Genomic DNA, 19,664 nt, shown 5'->3' with positions numbered 1-19,664 from the left:
GTTTGGGTTTTTTTTTTTTGAGGTGGTTTCTTACTTTCTGCATTTCCTGCATTACTTTTTATATAGCTGCTTCTGATTATTTTGCCACAAGTGTCCTAAAACAGGCACACAGAGTTGTTCCCTGGGAACAGAAACCTGCTCAGTGATAACCAAGGATTTACCAAATTGCCTCATTTTATTGAGTCTTCACTTCCATGCTCTCAGTGTAGACTATGAGCAGATCTTTTTCTTGGTCCGTATCCTTAAACTGACAGTTATCAAAATATTTCCTATTGCCACTCTTAATGTAAAAGAATTTGTCATGTCTTAATGTTTCCTTCAATGCTGTTTTGTTTTTGTGGTGTTTTTTCTATTTGGTTGTAAATGAGAGAATGAGTTGACATGAACATCTTCGGAAATGTATCATGTAATTTTTTTGGCAGTAATCTCTATCATACTATGATAGAGAAGTTGCATAAAAATATTTTCTGCTTTTGGAGGTAATTTCTTTAGGAAGTGAGATGTAAACTACATAGTTCGGGTCTCCTAGATATTTGCAGTATTGTCTGTCTGATTTACATGGTAAATATGGTGATGTACCCAATTTTTTGTAACAGATGAACTATACAAAGTCAGGCAAAAATATAATGAAACTGTCTTGCGTTAATATGTTGCACTTTATTTAGAGTAAGGTTCTTGTTCATTAGTTGACTGGGTAAGTAATAAGCTTCTGAAACTTATTTTTTAGGTTATGACATGTCAACGTTTATCAGACGGTATAGTAGGTATCTGAATGAAAAGGCAGTTTCCTATAGACAAGTGGCTTTTGACTTCACAAAAGTAAAAAGAGGGTAAGAACTGTATTTCGTGTTGCTTATCTTGAGGTTTTGTCTTATGTCCTGTAATTCTAGTGGAAAATACCTGTGGTGGCTCTTAGTACAGCCAGTGATGTCTGCTTTTCTCAGTTGGAAATCTTGCATGATACACAAAGGTTCAACTGTTCAGTTATGTATGTTGGCAAAATATTTTACTTCAGTTATTATATTCTTTTTAAAACATTAAGAGTTTAATATGAAAAATGAAACATGGTATTAATCAAAGTATATGTCAATAAGTAGAAATTTGAACGAATCTTCCGTGATATACCACAAGTTACTTGATCTTGCACGTAGTATAGGGGACTATGCAGTTCACTTGTGTTTCTCACTCTGGAATATTTAAATGACAGGTATTTAGTGAAATGTCTTATAGTCGTTCTTGGTATTTCTCTGTTCTTGTCCCAAAATGTCTATATGAAGTTTACTGCCTTTGTAAAGGCAGTGCAATGCCTGCTTTTGACAGAATATTGTTGTAGATGCTATTCTGAGTTTGTCTACAGGAATCAAAGCGAGCTTGCTTATGAGAAATCAGTTGTTTGAGACTAGGTATCTGTTTACATTTAAAATAGCACAGTCTGGAGCACCAGTAGTTGGGTAAATTGAATGTTATAGTGAATGATGGAATTAATCAGGAGATCTCCACCAGGAGGACTGCAGAGCACGTACTGGTTGTGGTTGAAAGTCTTTCTTTCCATCTTTGTCCATTATCTCTGTATGCAGTGCTTTTTAAAGTTTAAAAACATTATTTTAGTTTTACATTTGGGCATCCTTTATCATCCATACACAGGATAATTTATCTTAATGCTTCAAAGTTAATTTTTAACTAACTAACACAAAAATCTCAACCTAAAACTGTTAATTGAGTTAACTTCAGTAGTGGGTGGCCTCATGATACCTTGTGTTAGCGTTGCAAAGCTATTTGAAATTGGGCCGAGGAGACCATCGAGATCCCTTATACCTCCTTGCTAGTACTGTACAGTCCATTTTGGTTTGAAATCTGATGGTAAAGAGGAATGCTTGGACTCCTCTCACTGTTCCTGCCTTTGGAGATGGTTGGAGTCCCAACAAGATATTAATAAAACGCTTGGCCTTTCCCACATGTAGGATGCGTGTGCGGTCAGGTGGCTGCAGATACACTAGAGTTAGGCAGTTGCTCTATAATTGACTGGTTTAGGCTTAACGAATTATTTAGCCCATAGCATGTGCCTGGAGGTCATTCTGTGACCCAGCAGGAATCACTGTTCTGATGGCAGCAATTTGCCTTTTTCTACACCTCATATTTTTTTCTCAGGGGCTCTGCTCCCGTGCCCTGCCGTGTTAGGCTTGTTGCAGTTGCTCTTTATTGTTAGGATGGAGCAGAAGGCACAAGTAAAAAGCTGGAAGCAGCGTGTTCCCCATTCCTTTCCAGCCTGGAGAACAGCCACGGTCTTTTCCGTGCGGATGCTCCGAGGGATCTGCGCTTGCAGGAAACATTTGGTTTGCTGTGTGCATGCCGATGCAACCACAGGACTGGCTGGTCCGTCTCACAGAAAGCGGTTGTTTCTTGTCGCTGAGGCAATTTAGTCTTTCTCAGTCGTTGCTTTTCTTGGATATTTTTGGTCTTAGTCTGTTTAATCTGGACAGCTAATAAACAAGCAAATATCAGTAGTCAGCCATTAAAAGGAAGTGTCATGTAGTGCCTATAATCTTCCTAAAAGAACTTTAAAAATATCCTGTCATATTTGTTTATTCTTTCTTGCTGCTTTTACTTGAAAATCATCCAAACTGACATGAAATAATAATAAGGTGATTTGAAAAAGCGTAGGTAAAATTTTGCCTCAGAAATAACCTTCAGAGCTTTTTTGGTTACCTGATGCATCATAGCTCTGAGCGCTATCAGTTTCATTTCCCCCGAATAAAAATTCATCTTGGATTCATATTTTGGCCAAATACAAGTTGTTGCTTTTGTACACTTCAGTTATTACGATTGTATTGCGTAGACAGCATTCCTAAACGTCAAAATGCTGCTTTGAATGGCAATGATTTAAATGTGTTGTCTGATGACCCTATTTTATTTTCTGTTATGTTTTTCACTAACAATTACCTTCAAAATTCAGGTGAAGAATTTTCTTTTGTTTTGCACAACAGGGCTGATGGAGTGATGAGAACAATGAGCACAGAAAAACTCTTAAAAACTGTACCAATTATACAAAATCAAATGGATGCACTTCTTGACTTCAATGTAAGTTTAGCAGCATGTACATGTCTAACATACTATTGACTTTGTTTTACAAACCTGCACAAGCTTCTAATATAGGTCAAGATTAATGGTCTTGAACTTGGTTCAATGTTATCTGCACAGTTTAAAGAGCATAAATCATTTTGTTCATTGATATACCGCCCAAGAAATGAGAAAAAAAGAAACATGATGCCCACTGGAGACAATGCTTTGTGCTAAATTACTGTTGTTTGTGTACGTTGTATGAGAATTGCTTGTTCATTTAAAAGTTGGCTATTTCTACCCTCTTTTAGTTGTGTTAGTTAATGTGAACAGTAGTTAATAGAAATGTCTGCCAAAATGATTTAATTCTGTGCTGAGTGATCCTGTGTTGATTTTTCTATGCTGCTATTTTCCATAAATAGCCAGTGAGATGATTGGAAAGCACGCCTTGGAATAGAGTACTGGAGTTCAGCTCCAAGTTTTCCAATAAGGGATCAATTCGGTTAAATTAACTTTTTTCTGATCTTCCTAGGTCAATAGCAATGAACTTACAAACGGTGTAATTAATGCTGCCTTCATGCTTCTCTTCAAAGATGCCATTAGACTGTTTGCGGCATATAACGAAGGGATTATTAACCTCCTGGGTAAATATAACCCCTTTCTGCAATGTCAGACTTTGCGAAGGGAGCTCAGTAAACAATCACAAAGAGCTGATCTTTTTAGAGACGTTGAAATAGTCTTACTGTAAAATATCCAAATATTACTGTTATTTCTAAGTGAGATTTATTTCCAAGGTTTTTTTGTCCAGTTGCATTTTCCATTCAGTTGTATACAGGGATGGGTAAATCTCTGAAAGCAAAGACAATTCAAGATTTTCTTCACTTAGGGGGGTTTTTTTGCACTGCTTTGTTTTGGTTGTGTGGGGTGTTTGTTGTTGTTTCTGTTTGGGTTTTTTTTTTTCACTGAACTGTGTAGAAACCTGAATCACAACACTGAAACAAGATCAGGTTTTGTATCTTCTTAAGTGGAATATGTTATGGTCAGTTACAAATTTACAGTCATAGCATCTGTGATCTCTTCCCTATCAAAAGTTTAATGTTGTTTGTTTTTAACGGTTGCTTGGCTTATATTTCTAGAGCATATCTTATATCTTAAGGGGAATTACAAATCCAGGCTTCAGGCCTTTTCACTTGCACGCATTGGAGATGCAGAGGAGCCTAAATTTGGAAAACAATTAGGTTGAAAGTAATCTGTTAATTTGCTTGATTTGGCTGTATTCTGTGATTGCATCAAGCTACCTGATTGCTGTTATTACCCAATGCTTGCAAAATGGAAAGCAAAATCCAAAATTAGTCATTACCAGTCTGAAGCCACCGCCTTCTTGTTTTCCCTCAGTAAGAACTACTAGCATGCAGTTGCTTTCACTCATGTTTTTAGTGAAGCTTAATATAGAAACAGGCCTTGAAAGGGCCATTTCAAGAAGGAGGGTGGGACCCTCTGGCTTTCAGCACCAGTGTTTTGCAATCACTTGCACCTCAGTGTAGACCACACCATAATAAGAGGCATCCGTCTGGCAGAGAATATCATCATCTTGCCAAATATGTGGCCACTGGAATAGAGCACGTTTGACTGCCAGTTTGTAAAATTGCCTTTTTATTTTTTTAACCCCCAAGAGGATGAGCTTACGTTTCTTTGGGTGACCTGTTCTTAAACTTGATTCTCCTCTTCAGGGTGGTTATACTTCTGTGAGGTCTAGTACCTGCAAAGTGAGGTGTAATTGCATGCACACGATGATTACCTCACGTCCGACAGAACTTTCGTTATTTGGTGCAAGTTAGGCGTAGTAACTTCTGCACTTAACAAAAGAAAACAGTTCTGCAGGCATTTTTTGTTTGTCTTGTTTTATATGCTTTTACTTTGCATATCCTTTGCAGAATGCTTGATTTCTTATTTAATGCAAGTATTCTTACTGTTTATAGAAAAATACTTTGATATGAAAAAGAACCAGTGCAAAGAAGGCCTTGATATATATAAGAAGTTCCTCACTAGAATGACACGGATTTCAGAGTTCCTTAAAGTTGCAGAGGTAAACTTTATTGAGCTAAACTTTGCTCTTGGTTTGAAACAGCTTGTAAAGTGCTTATTGTCTCATAAAGCAAACACTTCTTCCTTCCAGCCTAATTGCAGTTCCATCAAGGGTCATCTTGTCAGTCTCTACCCTGGTGATTAGTTCATTTGAGGACTGTATTGAAAAACCTGACTACAAAATACTTCCTAGTTTATCTTTTACTTAAGGAGGATGTATAAATACGCATTTTAAAATTTCCTCATAATAGTTGTGAGCTTGCTTTGAAGAGCCTTGATTTAAACAAGTAAAATAAATTTATGGTGATCTCTTGCTTTCTGTGATTCTAGCTGTGTTCTAGTTTGAAACCCACATTTCTGCCTTAAGTTTTAGATGAAATAACAGCTTCGGAAATAAGGAATTGAGACAAGTAGATGAACATGTAACTTTCTTTTTTAAAGATGTTTTGGCTATGGGTGTGTTTATAGAGTAAAATGCAGTTACCTTGCAAAATGTTTTGGTTTGGTTTTTTTTTAATGTCTTTAGTCTGTATTCTAGTTTCTGAAACATTGCTGAGTTGATGTCCTAGTATCACGGAATTCCTCAGTTGAGATGTGCTCCTGTTCTTGTTTTGCTCTCCTTCATTATTCATATTTCTCTCAACAAAAAAATCAATCTGTAAAGCTTGGCTTGCTGTCTGTCCTGACAGAATATCTCTGTCAGAGGTAGTACCTTCGGCTATTTTCAGTTGATTATCAGCTGAAGTTGAGAGTATTAATCTTGCTATTGTAAGAATATATATCCTGCTGCAGAACATCTCAAGTTTGATCTGCATTTTAGAAAACAGCTTTGTTACAAAACTTTGAAGGTGCTTTGTTTTAGCAAATAAGCTCTATATCAGTAGGTCTGAGAATTTACCATAGAAATTGTAAGTCAGGCAAACTTCTCTACCCTTAAAATTATGAATGCTTGATTCTTGCTCTGTTTTATTTCTAAGGTTGTATGTTTAAATATCTCTGTCATGTGCCTACTTCAAATGTGTATACATTTAACAGAATAATTTATTGTAACCAACCATTATAGAGTTTAGATTGTGGAGATTTAAAATGTGTGTGGACAGGTTTGTGCTTTTTATGTGACTTCATCTTAATGTTGTTTGCTTTTTGAACATCTCTGCCTTTAACAAAAGCAAACAGGTTCTAAAGCTCATTTGTTTTATTACAGCAAGTTGGAATTGACAGAGGAGACATACCAGATCTCTCACAGGTAGATAAACCTATTAAGTGTTTGCCAGTACATGTCTATTTCGGGGTTTCATAATCAGAAAAACTTGGCATTATGGCACTCACACTTTCTTGCATGCGTTGTCACCAAGTTATTTCCATGTTTGTGATTAAATCCAAACTCTGTCAGACCGTGGCTTTTATATGCAGTGATCCTATTGTGAAATATTATAGATTGTTTCTATCATACTCTAATTGAGTTTCAAGGCAGCTTTGTTTCTGTCATGCTTGAAGATGCAATTTATATCTGCGAGTTCACATAACGAAACCTCTACATGAGCTGAAGAAGCTGTGGTTTTTAGCAAGCTTGCTTTTTGTCAGTCATTGAAATCATTGTGAAGGCTTGCAGAGTGTGCACACAGAAATGACTTTAGGTACAATTTCCTCCTTAGTGGCTCTAGCAATACTGGCTGCTTCCAATTGTCTGCTTGCTGTTTCCTAGCTGTTGATTTTAACATCTCTTGACATATTTCAGTACTTGCAGGTGAGTCATTATGACAGAGTAATGTAGTTAGAAGAGTACATCACCTGATATTTTAAGTAATTAAATACGTACAGGATGCCAAGATGCGGTTTAAGTTACTCTGAGCTGTTGTACCAGTTGCCCTACAGTTGCATTCTCTGAAAGTCTTTTAGCTACTGATTTGTTTCACCCTAAATTCTTGAGATCTGTTCCCAAATGTCTTTTTCCTTTTTTTTTTTTTTTTTTGTTTTTTGCAGGCACCGAGTAGCCTTCTTGATGCTTTGGAACAACATTTAGCTTCTCTAGAAGGGAAGAAAATCAAAGATTCCACAGCTGCAAGCAGGTGCTTATGCCCTTGTCCTGTTAAACAATTGTTGAACCAAATGTTAAATCCATTATTTTTTATTTCATTATAAATTAAGGTTTGTGTAGGCTATATTGAAGACTTTGCATTAGCAATGATAGAATAGCAAATTATCATCTCTTGCGGAGTACTTAAGACGGCTCTTCTATGTCAACACAACTAGAAGCTAAGGAGCTGCAAGCACTTCCCGTAGAATCCCTCGTGTAGTAGTTGCTTTTAACATCTAATCTTGAACTTCTGAAGATAAATTAAGGTTTTTTTCTTTTATCACCTGCAAATGTTCATTTTGTTTCGCTAATTAGACCTCTGTAAGGTATGCAACATCTGTTGATTAATGTCTTTAGACTCTTGTATCTCAGCTTGACTCCCTTTTCTGTCAAAAGCAAGGAAATGCTTCCGGAAGTCCTTAATTTAAAGAACGGATTTTTAAAATAATTGAGGATTAAAGCCATACTCTATATGGTAAAAGACGTTCACTGTTTTTGAGTGCTTGCTAAAACACGAAGTGCAATCTAGAGGAGTCTTCTAGGCAACTATCTTCATTGTTTAAATTTTAAAAAGCTTAATATTGGGGGGAAGACTTGCAAAATTAAATAGCATTGCTTTATTGTCTGTTAAAAAGGCAGTGATATTTTATATGTTCTTTTTTTACAGTAGTGACAATATTAGAGCTTAGCACCATTTTGCTAGCTACTTTTCAGAATATTTGCTTTGTTTTGTTAAGATTACTTTGTTTTAAAAGCTAAGTGTTTGCTTTAAATCTTTTTGTGCAGTTTTTAACATGATGATGAATTGCAAACTTTTCCTCTGGGATACACTAGTTTCATTGAGTTTCTTAACTAAACCTGTTCAATTAGCAACAATTTGAATTGGAGTTCAGATTATCAGAGATTCCCCTGTATGTTTAAATACTGCATCTTAGGCAAAGAGGAGAAGAGCAAAGGCTTCAAATGTGAATTCTGTAATGCGGTTTGGAGGGGAAACATTTAAGGGGGGAAATCCAAAATCTAGCGTGTAACAGTAGATAGCGTGTTTTCTAGGTGTTTTCAATTTACTCTTCATTCACTGTATCTTATTTAAACATCACTTCGTACATATAACAAATGCTAAAAGAGTTCAGGAGGAGGCTGGGTGGATACCAATAAAGTGTTCTTAGATGTTTCTATCACGTGTCTCCTATTAACAGCCGGATTTTCTCCTGTCCAATTACTTTAGGGCTACCACCCTTTCCAATGCAGTCTCTTCCCTTGCAAGCACTGGCCTGTCACTCACAAAAGTCGACGAAAGGGAAAAACAAGCTGCGTTAGAGGAAGAACAGGCTCGCTTAAAAGCTTTAAAGGTAGGAATACAGAATCTTTAACTGAAAAAACTTTTCCTATGTTCTTGATAGCTTATTAGGATTCTTAAAGGAGCAAAGGAAAAAAACAGAGTTATTAGTAGTGAACATGTACTGCTGGCAAAGTGCTGGAAGTAGAATCTTATGTGCATGTGCCATACCAAATGTGGAGGGTTTCTTAAAATAGTTTCTGAAGGATTTGTGGTGCCACTGACTTGTAATTATAAGTAGCTGACACCAGTGTGTGGAATAAATAAATAATTCCATAGCTTTGCTTTACTTACCTCCAAAGTCACATGCACAGATGTTGTTTCTGGATTTCTGACGGCAGCTCACTTTCCCAACAGGAGCAACGTCTAAAAGAACTTGCAAAGAAACCTCATACCTCTTTAACGACTGCAGCTTCTCCTGTGTCGACGGCAGCAGGGAACATAATGACTACACCAGCCGTTGATATTTTTTCTACCCCTAGCTCTTCAAACAGGTGCGCTTAATGGTGTTGCTTCACTGTGAGATGAACTGCAGTGAGGCTTTCCTCTGAGTTTCTGCTTCAGAGTATACATTGCAGAAGGTTGGTTGGGTATAGAGTACATTAGTGATGTGATAAGAAATGATGGTTTGGGTGAAGTTGTTGGGGAAATAACCTATTGCCATAAATAACAAGAAGCGTGTTTTCATTATGCATTTGCAGAATAGTTTCTGATATGAACCAACTGCTGACAGCCCTTGTAGCTGTTCTCAGTCGGTGAGCTGGACGGTTGGAACTGTTAAACACGTGCTTTGTCACCAAAGAACCTTACAAATTAATTTGGGAAAAGTCAAATAAAAATTCAGTTCAATAGATCATAAAGATAACACTGACTGTTGCATTTCTAGATCTTTAAAACCAGAGTTCTCGGTAGATTTTCAGAAAAAAAGATCCTGAAACAGGGTTTGGAAGAAGAGAGGCAGCTCTTGCAGTCTTGAGCTCTATTTGGAACATCTCTGTCTGCAAGAACTTGCAAAGACAGCACAAGAGTACTCACTGCACACTAATCCTCATCTTTGGCTAGGAGGAACTGTTGGTATGAGTAAGTGTGTGACCTTCATTCTGTAAAATACCTGTCAAATCAAGCAGCAGTAGCAGAAGGTACAGTGCTTTTATCAGTGTAGAGGGAAATAGCTCTCTGAATCACAGTTTTGCTTTATGTGATCCTGAACCTGAAGGATTGCTTAGTTCTGTTAGAGCTCACGTAAGAATCTACTGTTCTTTTAAAGCACCCAGCATGGTGACAGCCTTCTTTCCCCATTAGAAACCTATTGTAGGAAATTACTTGACACCAAATATGTGGAAAGTAGCTCTTGCATATAAGGATCTAGAGAATTTGTCAGTGTTAGTAACTGAAAGATATCTTTAAAAGATATCTTCTTTTAAATTGCTTTTTGGAGGCCAGATATTTGAAAGGGGTGTATGCTTTGAACTAGTAACTTGAAACTTGCCTCTCAAGAGTTCTGAAAAACAGAACCATCTGATAAAGCTTCTTCAAACAGCCAGAAGTGCTACATAGAATGGTTTGGGTTGGAAGGTACCTTAAAGATCATCTAGTCCAATACTCCTGCTATGGGCAGGGACAACCTTCACCCAGATCAGGTTGACCAAAGCCCCGTCCAACCTGGCCTTGAACACTTCCAGGGATGGGGCATCAGCTTCTCTGGGCAGCCTGTTCCAGCACCTCACCACCCTCATGGGGAAGAATTTCTTGCTTCTATCTCATCTAAATCTCCCCTCTTTCAGTTTAAAGCCATTCCCCCTTGTCATGTTACTACATGCCCTTGTACAAAGTCCCTCTCCAGCTTTCTTGTAGGTCCGCTTTAGGTACTGGAAGGCTGCTGTAAGGTCTTCTGCTGTGCAGTCTTTTCTAGACTGAACCACCCCAACCCTCTCAGCCTGTCTTCATAGGAGAGCTGTTCCAGCCCTCTGATCATCTTTGTCGCCTCCTATGAACCTGTTCCAACAGGTCTGTGCCCTTACGTTGGGGGCCCCAGTGCTGGATGCAGAACTGCAGGTTGGTCTCAGGACAGCAGAGCAGAGGGGCAGAATCACCTCCCTTCACCTGCTGGTCACACTGATTTTGATGCAGCCTGGGATACAGTTGGTGTTTTGGGCTGTAAGCTCACATTGCTGGGTCATGTTGAGCTTCTCATCAACCAGCCCCCCCAAGTCCTTCTCCTCAGGGCTGCTCTCAATCTATTCTCCGCCCAGCCTGTATTTGTGCTTGGGATTGCCCTGACCCGTGTGCAGGACCTTGCATTGGCCTTGTTGAACTTCGTGAGGTTTGCCCAGGCCCACCTCTCCAGCCTGTCCAGGTCCCTCTGGATGACATCCCTTCCCTCCAGAGTGTCTACTGCACCACACAGCTTGGTGTCATTGGCTTGTAGAGGACAAAAACTTTTTTTTCTGGGAAAAAGCAAATACTAGTTTGTCTTCATGTGTAAATTCAGTTGTCGGCAGCGCAACTGCTGTGAGCAAAGAACAGATTTTACAGCAGGAGCTGCCGTGCAGAGGATATGTTGGGCCATAAGTTTGGCTGCTTGCTGTTAGTTGCAATGTGTCCAATTAATCTTTGTCATTAACCTGAGCAAGCTTTACCTTGAAAATTTTGTTGGTTCTGCTGCTCACATTACAGGGCTGTGCCAGACCATGCTGCTTTTTAGCAGTAGTGGCAAAATGTGATTTCAGTCACTGTTGAAATAGTAAAAACTGAATGAAAGAAGTGATTGAGTCAGCAAGAGAATATGCAGAGATCTAGGATGTGGCTACTAGCTTTCAAATCCTTGTGCCAGTCTCATTTCCAAAGATACTTGGATGCCACAGTGACTTAGCTTGTCCATAGTAGCAGCCATATGTGCAAGTTTTGGTTCATTTTGTGCGCTTAAAAAGTTCTGGGTGAACAGCAGTACTCCCTTTTCTTTTTTTTTTCCCCAAGACTAATTTAAAGTATGAAATGAACTCTCCGCAAGAGGATGAATTTTACTGTTCCTGTTTGACTCTTGAAATTATTGCAGCAGTTTTATTTAAGTCTTTGCTCTTCATTTCCGTGTGATGTTCTTAGGTCTCAATTTGGTTTTGAATAGTCTAAAATGTATATTTAAATGAGTTTTCATTCACACGACTGATGTGTGAGCAAGTGTTTCAAGGCTTCTTGTATTTTGCTTTCCACAAAATTCTTCAGTAGCTCATAAGTGTAAGCCAGTTTCTCAGCAGTGGTTGCTAGTGGAAAGTTGTGGAGTTTGGTGGTGCAGCCCATCAGAGCTCATACTGTTAGTCTGCTGTTGTCATGCACTAGAACTTCATGAGTTTATTTTAAAATTGCTGAATGTAACATGCTCTGGTCGTGGTGTTGGACTGTGAGGAAGATGAGAAGACAGATTGTCTTTCTGTCTTAGCTTAGACAAAAGTCGCTTGGCACGATGTAGAGCTTACCTTGCTAAATGAACACATTTCTACAGAACTGAAAATGTAAAATTCACCAGACTTTCTGGTGTTGGCGTATTTCTATCAATTTTGTAACAAAGCTTTCCTTACTGTTGACAGTCACTAGCATTTGCCTTGTGTTGGAAACTGTGATGTAGTTCAAACAGTTGTATTAATTTATCTTTGTAGCACTTCAAAGCTGCCAAATGATCTGCTTGATTTGCAGCCAACTTTTCATCCGTCTGTACATCCCATATCTGCTGCTCCACAAGTAGGAAGTACCTGGGGAGGTAAGAATTCTGAATTGGATTAAGGTTCTAATTGCTATGGCCGTGTTCATGTAACTGTTTCCCGGATCTGTGGGCTGTTTTTTCCTTAAAGATCTTACAAAGACAAGCTACAAGTGGATGAAGGGAGTGGAAAAAGTTACCTCTAGGTATGGATTAAAATAACGTAGCAGCCTATAGTGATTACAGAGAATTTTGCTATGGGAGTTGTTAGTAGCAAAGTTACTTTAAATGTTGACCAGCTCTGTCAGCCTCATAACTGCTGTCTTCGAGTCATAGCAAGCTACAGACACTTAGCTGGGAGAAGTCAGTTCTGTGAAGACGTCTGCCAGGTAGCACATGTTGCATATGTGGGAACTTGAATACAGATTTTTTTTTTTAATAAACATTAAATTTTGTCTAAAGTTAAACTTGCAGGTGATAATAGAACAGAACTTGGATGAGGCCTGAAAGGAGGCAGTTGTGACAACTCTGCATAGAAGGCAAGAAAAAACAAATGATTATTGAAAACAAAATAAAGCACCTCTTTACAAATTCTCTTCTGTATTTCATTTAACTACAAAGATCAATTAGCAAAAAGCTGTGGTTGGATCTCTAAGTGAAGACACGACATTTATAAGGAGCTCTTCCCTCTGAAATTTATTTCAGAACACCCAGATTATTGTTCTGCTCAGTTGCTCAGATTGACTGAATGAGATGTTAGATTATCTTATTGACACTGGCAAGTCCTTAAACCAGAGAGGCGAGAGCATTTTAGAAAGCCGTGAGCGTTATTTCAAGGTTAGTTTGAGTGTCAGAGCATTTAGTCATTTACTTAAAACCTTTTTTCTCTTCGCTGCTTTGCAGTGTTCCAGAATATTTCTCATATAGGTAACGTATTGCACCATTGGTTATACTGGTGGAGGATTAAAAATCTCATATAAGGGTGTTTCTTTTCACTTTTTTACATAAATGACAATAAAATAATAAACTGCTGAACTATATGGGTATTTCCAGATGATTTTTTGAATAAATCAGATGCTTGCAAAAATGCTTTCTTTATGACGTGAGAAATTGAGAGTTGCTGTTTCAGGAAGTTACGTAGGCATTGGAACAATCCTGTTCTGAAATTTTACTTCACTATTTCTTTTCATAAGCTATAGCTTTTCCTGCACATCTTTCCAGTTATCTACTATATCTTCGTAATAAGCAGTGTATGTATTCTACTTTCCTATTTGCTTTTTGCTGTGTGCTTTGTGTTTTGTGTACCCTCTCACATTTGTAGGGCAATAACAAATAATTTTGAGTGACAGAGGGAATACTAATATATATGATAGCTTCAAAAATAAATAAAAGTTGTTTACTTGTCCTTTAGATTTGCTGAGCAGAGCATCTTTTGAGAAAGGTGCAGTGAGGAGCATGTTGAGTTGTACATACAAATTCAATGTTTAATAGGCTTTAAAAATGAAGAATGTTTTGGCTCATCTTGTTTGCTTTCTGGAAATTATCTTCTGTTTCAGCTTGTCCCTTTTGTTTTACGGGTGAGAGATAGAAGGGGAAATTATCTTCCTCTTGAAGCTCACATCACAATCTAGCATTTCTTTATTAACCTGAAAATTGAGCCTGACAGTCTGTTTGTTCAGTGTTCTGTTGTTCCTGTTTAGTGTCTTGAGTAACAGTCATTAATATATCTGATTACTATTGACACATTTCTAAATACTTTTAAGATTTAATTAACTGTCAAGATTTTGGATCGTCTGCTAAAATTTTAGGCTAAAATTCTGGGATCACTTTTTTTTGTGTTACCTTTCATCAAAAAGAAAAAAATCTCTTCAGCTTTAAAGCCATGAACACTCATTTCACATAGGTGAGGTAGGTAAGAAGTGCTTTCCACATTTTACAGATGGGGAAATCTGAGCCATTAACTGACTTGTCTGAAGCCAAATAGCAAATCAGTGGCAGAGCCAAGAGTGGAACCTGAACTGTTTCCAGTCCTGTGCTCTGTAACCACTGCACACCCTCCCGTAGGTAATTTTCTGACATGATGATGTTTGTACTTGGTGTATATGGCGACTGGGAGAAGAGAATCAATCCAGCTACAACTTGCAATGGGCTAAAATCGATTACTGTTTAAAATTCCATGCAGTAACTCTTCAGTGTGTAATAAAAGGGTGAATTGTTACAAAGGCATTGTATTGGGGTTGCTGCCTTCTGTTTTGTGCTTCCAAAAATGTTAAAGGTAATGAAATTAAAAACTCCCAGAGGATGGGTTCTGTAATTTATGTTTTCAGTTAACTTTTTTCAAACTGTAAGAGACGTCACTGAAAAACCTTTGTCATTGTTCTCTCAGTTGGATAACTAAAAGGTAGAAGTTTGCAAAATTGAAATCATCAATGCCTAATGATAGCCTGAAGGTGCAGAGTGATTCCATTGATACAAACAGGTGCCATGTGTATTCAAGGTTGAAATTGGGATTTAGAAATGTTGAGGTGTTGCTGTCGAGAAAGAGAGCGATTTTTTTAAAAAATCTGAATATGCAAGGGTGTAAATTGCCCAGATCCTATTAATTTTCAGTTACCTTTGTCACTGGCGAGTTTTGAGACTTGGGCATGGCTGAATACACTGGCTAGCATTAGAATGAGGCAGAAGAGCAAAGAATCTGCGAACAGATGACATTTCTGAGAAAATCTTGATAATCTGCAGTCGTATTGCATTGTCTTACTAGTCAGAACACATGAAACTCCACATACAACCTTGGGATTTGGGAACAGAAAGTATTATGTGGCAATTTGCTTGTTGAATGCATGTGTAAAATCCAGTGGATAGTCATTTCAGACAAATATGGTTTAAAAGTGTTTGTCCTTTTTAGCTGCTTAGCTTGCTTTCTTTTATCCAAGCTGTTTATTGGGATTGTTCAGAGAACATTCCACATGTGTCTGTATTTGCCAGCTACCAATTTGTACCTAAACTTTAGAAGCAAAACAAATGTATCGGTGTGGAAATAATCAGTTTGACCTATCTGCATGGATTTTTTTCCAGTTACAAGGAGAACCAATAGAATCAGAAGAAGGTGAAGTGGCAACAGAAAAAGCAAGCAGGAGCTGATTAAAGGATAATCTGACCTGTTTTATTGTCAGATCTGTTTGTTCTAGAGCTTCTAGGATAGTGTTCATAGCTGACAGCAGTTTTAAGCAGCACCTGAAATCAGGTGATAATTTTACTAATCGAAAACATAAGACGTTACCAAGTTTTGTATTGCTGTTCTATTTTACAAATACTATATTAGCTTATTCTGCTTATCCTTTATTCACTGGTTGACACTGTCATTTTGCTGACCGATTTAGAAAAAGGCTTTCTAAGGTACTGCACTTGTTGCTGCAACGTAGCCAAGCAACCTGAGGGAGGAGTCAGGTCTTACTGAATAAGATACTTGAGCTTGCAGGAGATCAAAGCATATATTAAGCCTGCAAAGAATATTGCAGTTACAGTTTTAAAACTTCATTTTCTTTAGGACTTGCATGTGACTGAAATCTATATGTTATCAAGCTGTGTGGGATTTATAGCTAAGAATCAGGAGGTCAGATTCAGGGAGAGAAAAGAACTTTAATTGTGTGAAGCTGCTGCACACATCATGGTAGTGTTTACAAGAGTTGAGGATAAACTGGTAATGTAACCAGATTAAAAAAAAATAAAAGCACAAGAGAAACCTGAAGTGCTCAAGGAATCTCTCCTACAATTATTACTCAGGTGTTTCTCTGGTTTTGCCTGGAAGAGTAAGCTGCAGTTCTGGGCACTGTGATAAAACAAACAGGGCTGGATGCAACTCTTGCTGCTCTCCCTAGTGAGTTCTTGAGTTTCCCATCACAGCTTTGTGTGCTTTGAAGCCAGGCAGCTAAACCACAGCTCCTCCTGTCAGCAGGTGCTGTAGCTGCCTTTCCTGTCCTGTTTCTCTGTTGGATCCTGGAATACAGGAGTATTTTAGCTTGGCAATTGTATCCCTTCTCAGGAGACCCCGAGACGCTCTTGTATTCCTCAGGAAATGACTCGCGTAGATCTGTGTTTCCTTCGTTTCCCAGTACGGTCCAACTTTTTTTTTAATAAGGAATATTTTCCTTGTCACCGCTCATCAGCTGCGGACCCTCAAAGCAGAGCAGGTTTTTCCTTGCAGCTCACTGTGCATCCACAAGCAGCTTGTTGCTCCTGATACCCTAGTCAGGAAAGTGCTTTTGTCCTTGGTGTATTCGCAGCTCTTGAAAATTTCATGATGCCTAGTAAAAAAAAAAAAATACATATCTCAATAAACAGGGTTTGTAGAAGGAACAGTACAGCCCTGGTTTTGTTTCTTTGGGTTTTTAAAGCTATCCTCAGGGTGATATTGCATTGAATCTGCACTTACCACCTGGGTGCTGTTATGTGAAGCAGCAGTTTCTGCTCCAGCAAATTCATTGCAAGTGTCAGGACATGACTGAGTGAAGAAAAAAGTGATTGTGTTTAAAGAGGAATAACATACTAATTTTCAGTATAAAAGATGCTATGGAATGAGCACACTTTATAACACCTAGATGGTATTAATTTAAAAAAAAAAATAGTTAATAGCTGTACTGTTCTTGACCAGAGAATAGATAATTCTGGGCAACTGAAAAATGAAGCAATTAGCCAGGTCATCCCAAGTTTAGAGGTGTCAGGAGAAAACTAGACTGCCTGGACTCTTCTTAACTCTCACTCTTCTATCCCTAGGCAGCAGCATGTAACTAAATCCATCTCCCTTTTCTTGTTTTCTTGCTCTCTGGAATTGAACAGATCCTTTTTCTGCCACTGTTGATAGTGTTGATGATGCCATTCCAAACCTAAACCCTTTCCTTACAAAAACTAACGATGCTGCTCATCTGTCTGTGTCTTCTGATGTATCTACTTTCACCAGTAGGACACCCACACATGAAATGTTTGTTGGTAACGTACCATTTTAAACTAATTTTGTATTTCCTAAAAATTTTAACATTATTTTAGTTTCTAAAGTAAATTTGTGGGGCCTATCAGAAACTAAAAGGTAGTGGGATGATTTGTGCTATGTTAGAACTTGATTTAGTAATTGTGCCATGAAAATGGTGTTAAAATCCTTGCTTGGCTACCTAGATGGGCTTCTGCCTGATGGGAAGGAACTTGGTTACAGTTGAAGCAGTTGTTTGAGTGTGATCTTACACGCAGACTCTTATGCTTAGGAATTTTAAGGTGAAATATGGCATCTACCTGAGAATGAAAAGAAAATGCCACTACTTAGTTCCTCCGGTTGAAATGTTCTTTTTAAAACATCAGAGCTTAATTTTTTTTTTTTCATTAGTGGGTGTTTTTCTCCCCATTATGTTGGGATTAACAAAACCGGTAAAGCTCTGCACATCTGCTGCATGGTGTACTCAAACTGGTTAGCTATTAGGCGAAAAAATAATGGCTTGCCTTTTTAAAACTGCTGAAATCTGACTTTGGAGGTGATTCAGCATGGCTGTCATATCAGAAATCCTTTAAACATATGTCTGTTGATGCAGCTGCATAGCAATTTGATTAGTTTTCAATAAGAAGAATTGTTAGCGTTCATAAACTAAAAATCAATTAATTACATGCCAGTTCTGTTCTTAAAGCTAGGTTTAAAACAAACATGCTGCATCACCAGGGCTTTCTTTTTGCAGAATGAACCCCACTAGGATTGATCATAAAAGAATCCAAACTCTTATAAAAAAGAGATCTTTATCTCTGATACTCATTAACAGAGATAAAACAAAGGCATCTCCTTAGAGATGTTCGTACTACCTACACTTTAGCACCTTAACTACTTTCCTGCCTTGTGTTTGGTTAGTGGAGAGAGAAAGCAAGATCAAGCATGAGAAATCTTGCCGTGAACTTGTTTCCACAATTCCCGGCAGGATTAGTTGGCTGAGGCAGCAGTACCCAAATACTTGAAGCCGGTACTACTGCGGAATAATTGGCCTCTGCTTCTAATCGGTCTTTCCCACACTTCCAATAAAATTTGTACGCTTCATGTGAATGTGGAATGATCATTTGAAATCCAGGGTTTTTTTTGTTTTTTTCAGTAGGGTTGTTATTCGATCAGATGCGTTGCCACCAAACAATTAATTTTGCAGTTGTACAAAAAGTTGCAGGGCTGCGAACGAGGAGCCTGATGGTTTTTGTGGCATTTGCTGGTTTGCGTAGTATTCATCACAACAGCCCTGAGGTGGCTGGAGATGGATAGTATCAATACTATGCATTCCCTTCCAGTGTCTTATTCTCTAAAAATATATCTGTAACCAAAGAGTGACCTCCCGACAGATTGACATGTGAAATGTAAATGCAGTTTTAGCTTTAGCACAAACAAGGTGCTACGGTAACATGAATGTGCATTTAAAATAACTCTTTCTGGTTCTTTAGATCATTACAATCCATTTACTGAACTAAATCCCTTTGTGGCAACCAAATATGAATCCACTATTGGGCTGTATCCTTATACTTCAGGTATAAGAAAAATGCCTTGAAACTTTTACACTCGTTTTTTCCAAGGGTGTAAAACATGGCATTTGATTGGAAAAAAAAAAAATTAAAAAAGTATTTATAATATAGCTGTAACTTTGAAACCATGCTTTCTCCTTTTGTGTTCTAGATGATGTAAACTTGTTTCTTACTGTATGTCTGTGTATTGATTTCTTTCCATTGGTTGTATGTCATTAGAGTATATGTGGATTTATAGACTGTCCTGAAATTAAATTTTTGAATAGCAGATAAACAGCATATCTTGGTTCTCTTTCTGTAACTCTCCCTCTTCTCCTTTCCTGGCTCTCTTTCTCTCTCGTGTGAAATACCTTATCAGATTCTTTTTGTGGTCCTCAAGCTTACCCTAATGCTTCTCATTTCCGCAATGAGCCTTCTTCTGTAGCTGGTCTATTTGGAGGTAGGTAATGGGATATAGCCTTACACCAAAAAAGAAATTTGCGTGGTGTGTGTGTAGAACTAGTAGATACGCTGTGGCTAGAAGCGCGTTATTATGGTGGCTAAATTTTAATTTGTGTGCTTGTGCTAGGTGTGTCATCACAAATGGTCAATATTTTTTCAGTTTGTGCTGAACTGAGGCTTATCAAATCTAAGTATGAAATGAGTATCTCCCCATTTCAGGATCTCTGGTAGTTTACATGTTGCTGCCTATGACACAAAAGACTTGCATGTTATAAGTATCTTCTCATCTGCCTCATTGCTTTTGAGATGAAGGGATTGGGATGTTCTTGCTGCTTATGGAATTTTTGTCGATACATTACTCTTAAACAGTGCACTAAACTAGTACAAAGCTTCACAACACAACATGAGAAGGAGGTATCCATTGCATTAATGTCCGA

At 38.0% G+C, this 19,664-nt stretch overlaps 1 protein-coding gene across 6 annotated transcripts in view; it reads left to right on the top strand.

Annotated features, from left to right (window-relative positions):
* PICALM (phosphatidylinositol binding clathrin assembly protein) overlaps nucleotides 1-19,664 on the top strand; it is a 72,352-nt gene that overhangs the window by 33,525 nt on the left and 19,163 nt on the right. For 3 of the 6 annotated variants that reach the window (XM_065658321.1, XM_065658312.1, XM_065658329.1), the window contains exons 4-14: nucleotides 728-830; nucleotides 2,985-3,078; nucleotides 3,590-3,701; nucleotides 5,037-5,143; nucleotides 6,347-6,388; nucleotides 7,126-7,211; nucleotides 8,448-8,571; nucleotides 8,916-9,052; nucleotides 12,212-12,312; nucleotides 17,089-17,238; nucleotides 19,145-19,225. In XM_065658321.1, coding sequence (XP_065514393.1) covers nucleotides 728-830; nucleotides 2,985-3,078; nucleotides 3,590-3,701; nucleotides 5,037-5,143; nucleotides 6,347-6,388; nucleotides 7,126-7,211; nucleotides 8,448-8,571; nucleotides 8,916-9,052; nucleotides 12,212-12,312; nucleotides 17,089-17,238; nucleotides 19,145-19,225 — 1,137 coding nt within the window. Of the gene's footprint in view, nucleotides 1-727; nucleotides 831-2,984; nucleotides 3,079-3,589; nucleotides 3,702-5,036; nucleotides 5,144-6,346; nucleotides 6,389-7,125; nucleotides 7,212-8,447; nucleotides 8,572-8,915; nucleotides 9,053-12,211; nucleotides 12,313-17,088; nucleotides 17,239-18,708; nucleotides 18,793-19,144; nucleotides 19,226-19,664 lie in introns of all 6 variants that reach the window. The other 3 variants (XM_065658345.1, XM_065658337.1, XM_065658353.1) reach the window with 2 other exon arrangements.

Source organism: Caloenas nicobarica, chromosome 1 (assembly GCF_036013445.1).
Source record: "Caloenas nicobarica isolate bCalNic1 chromosome 1, bCalNic1.hap1, whole genome shotgun sequence".
Lineage (NCBI taxonomy): Eukaryota > Metazoa > Chordata > Aves > Columbiformes > Columbidae > Caloenas > Caloenas nicobarica.
This window is presented reverse-complemented; position numbering and strand designations above follow the sequence as displayed.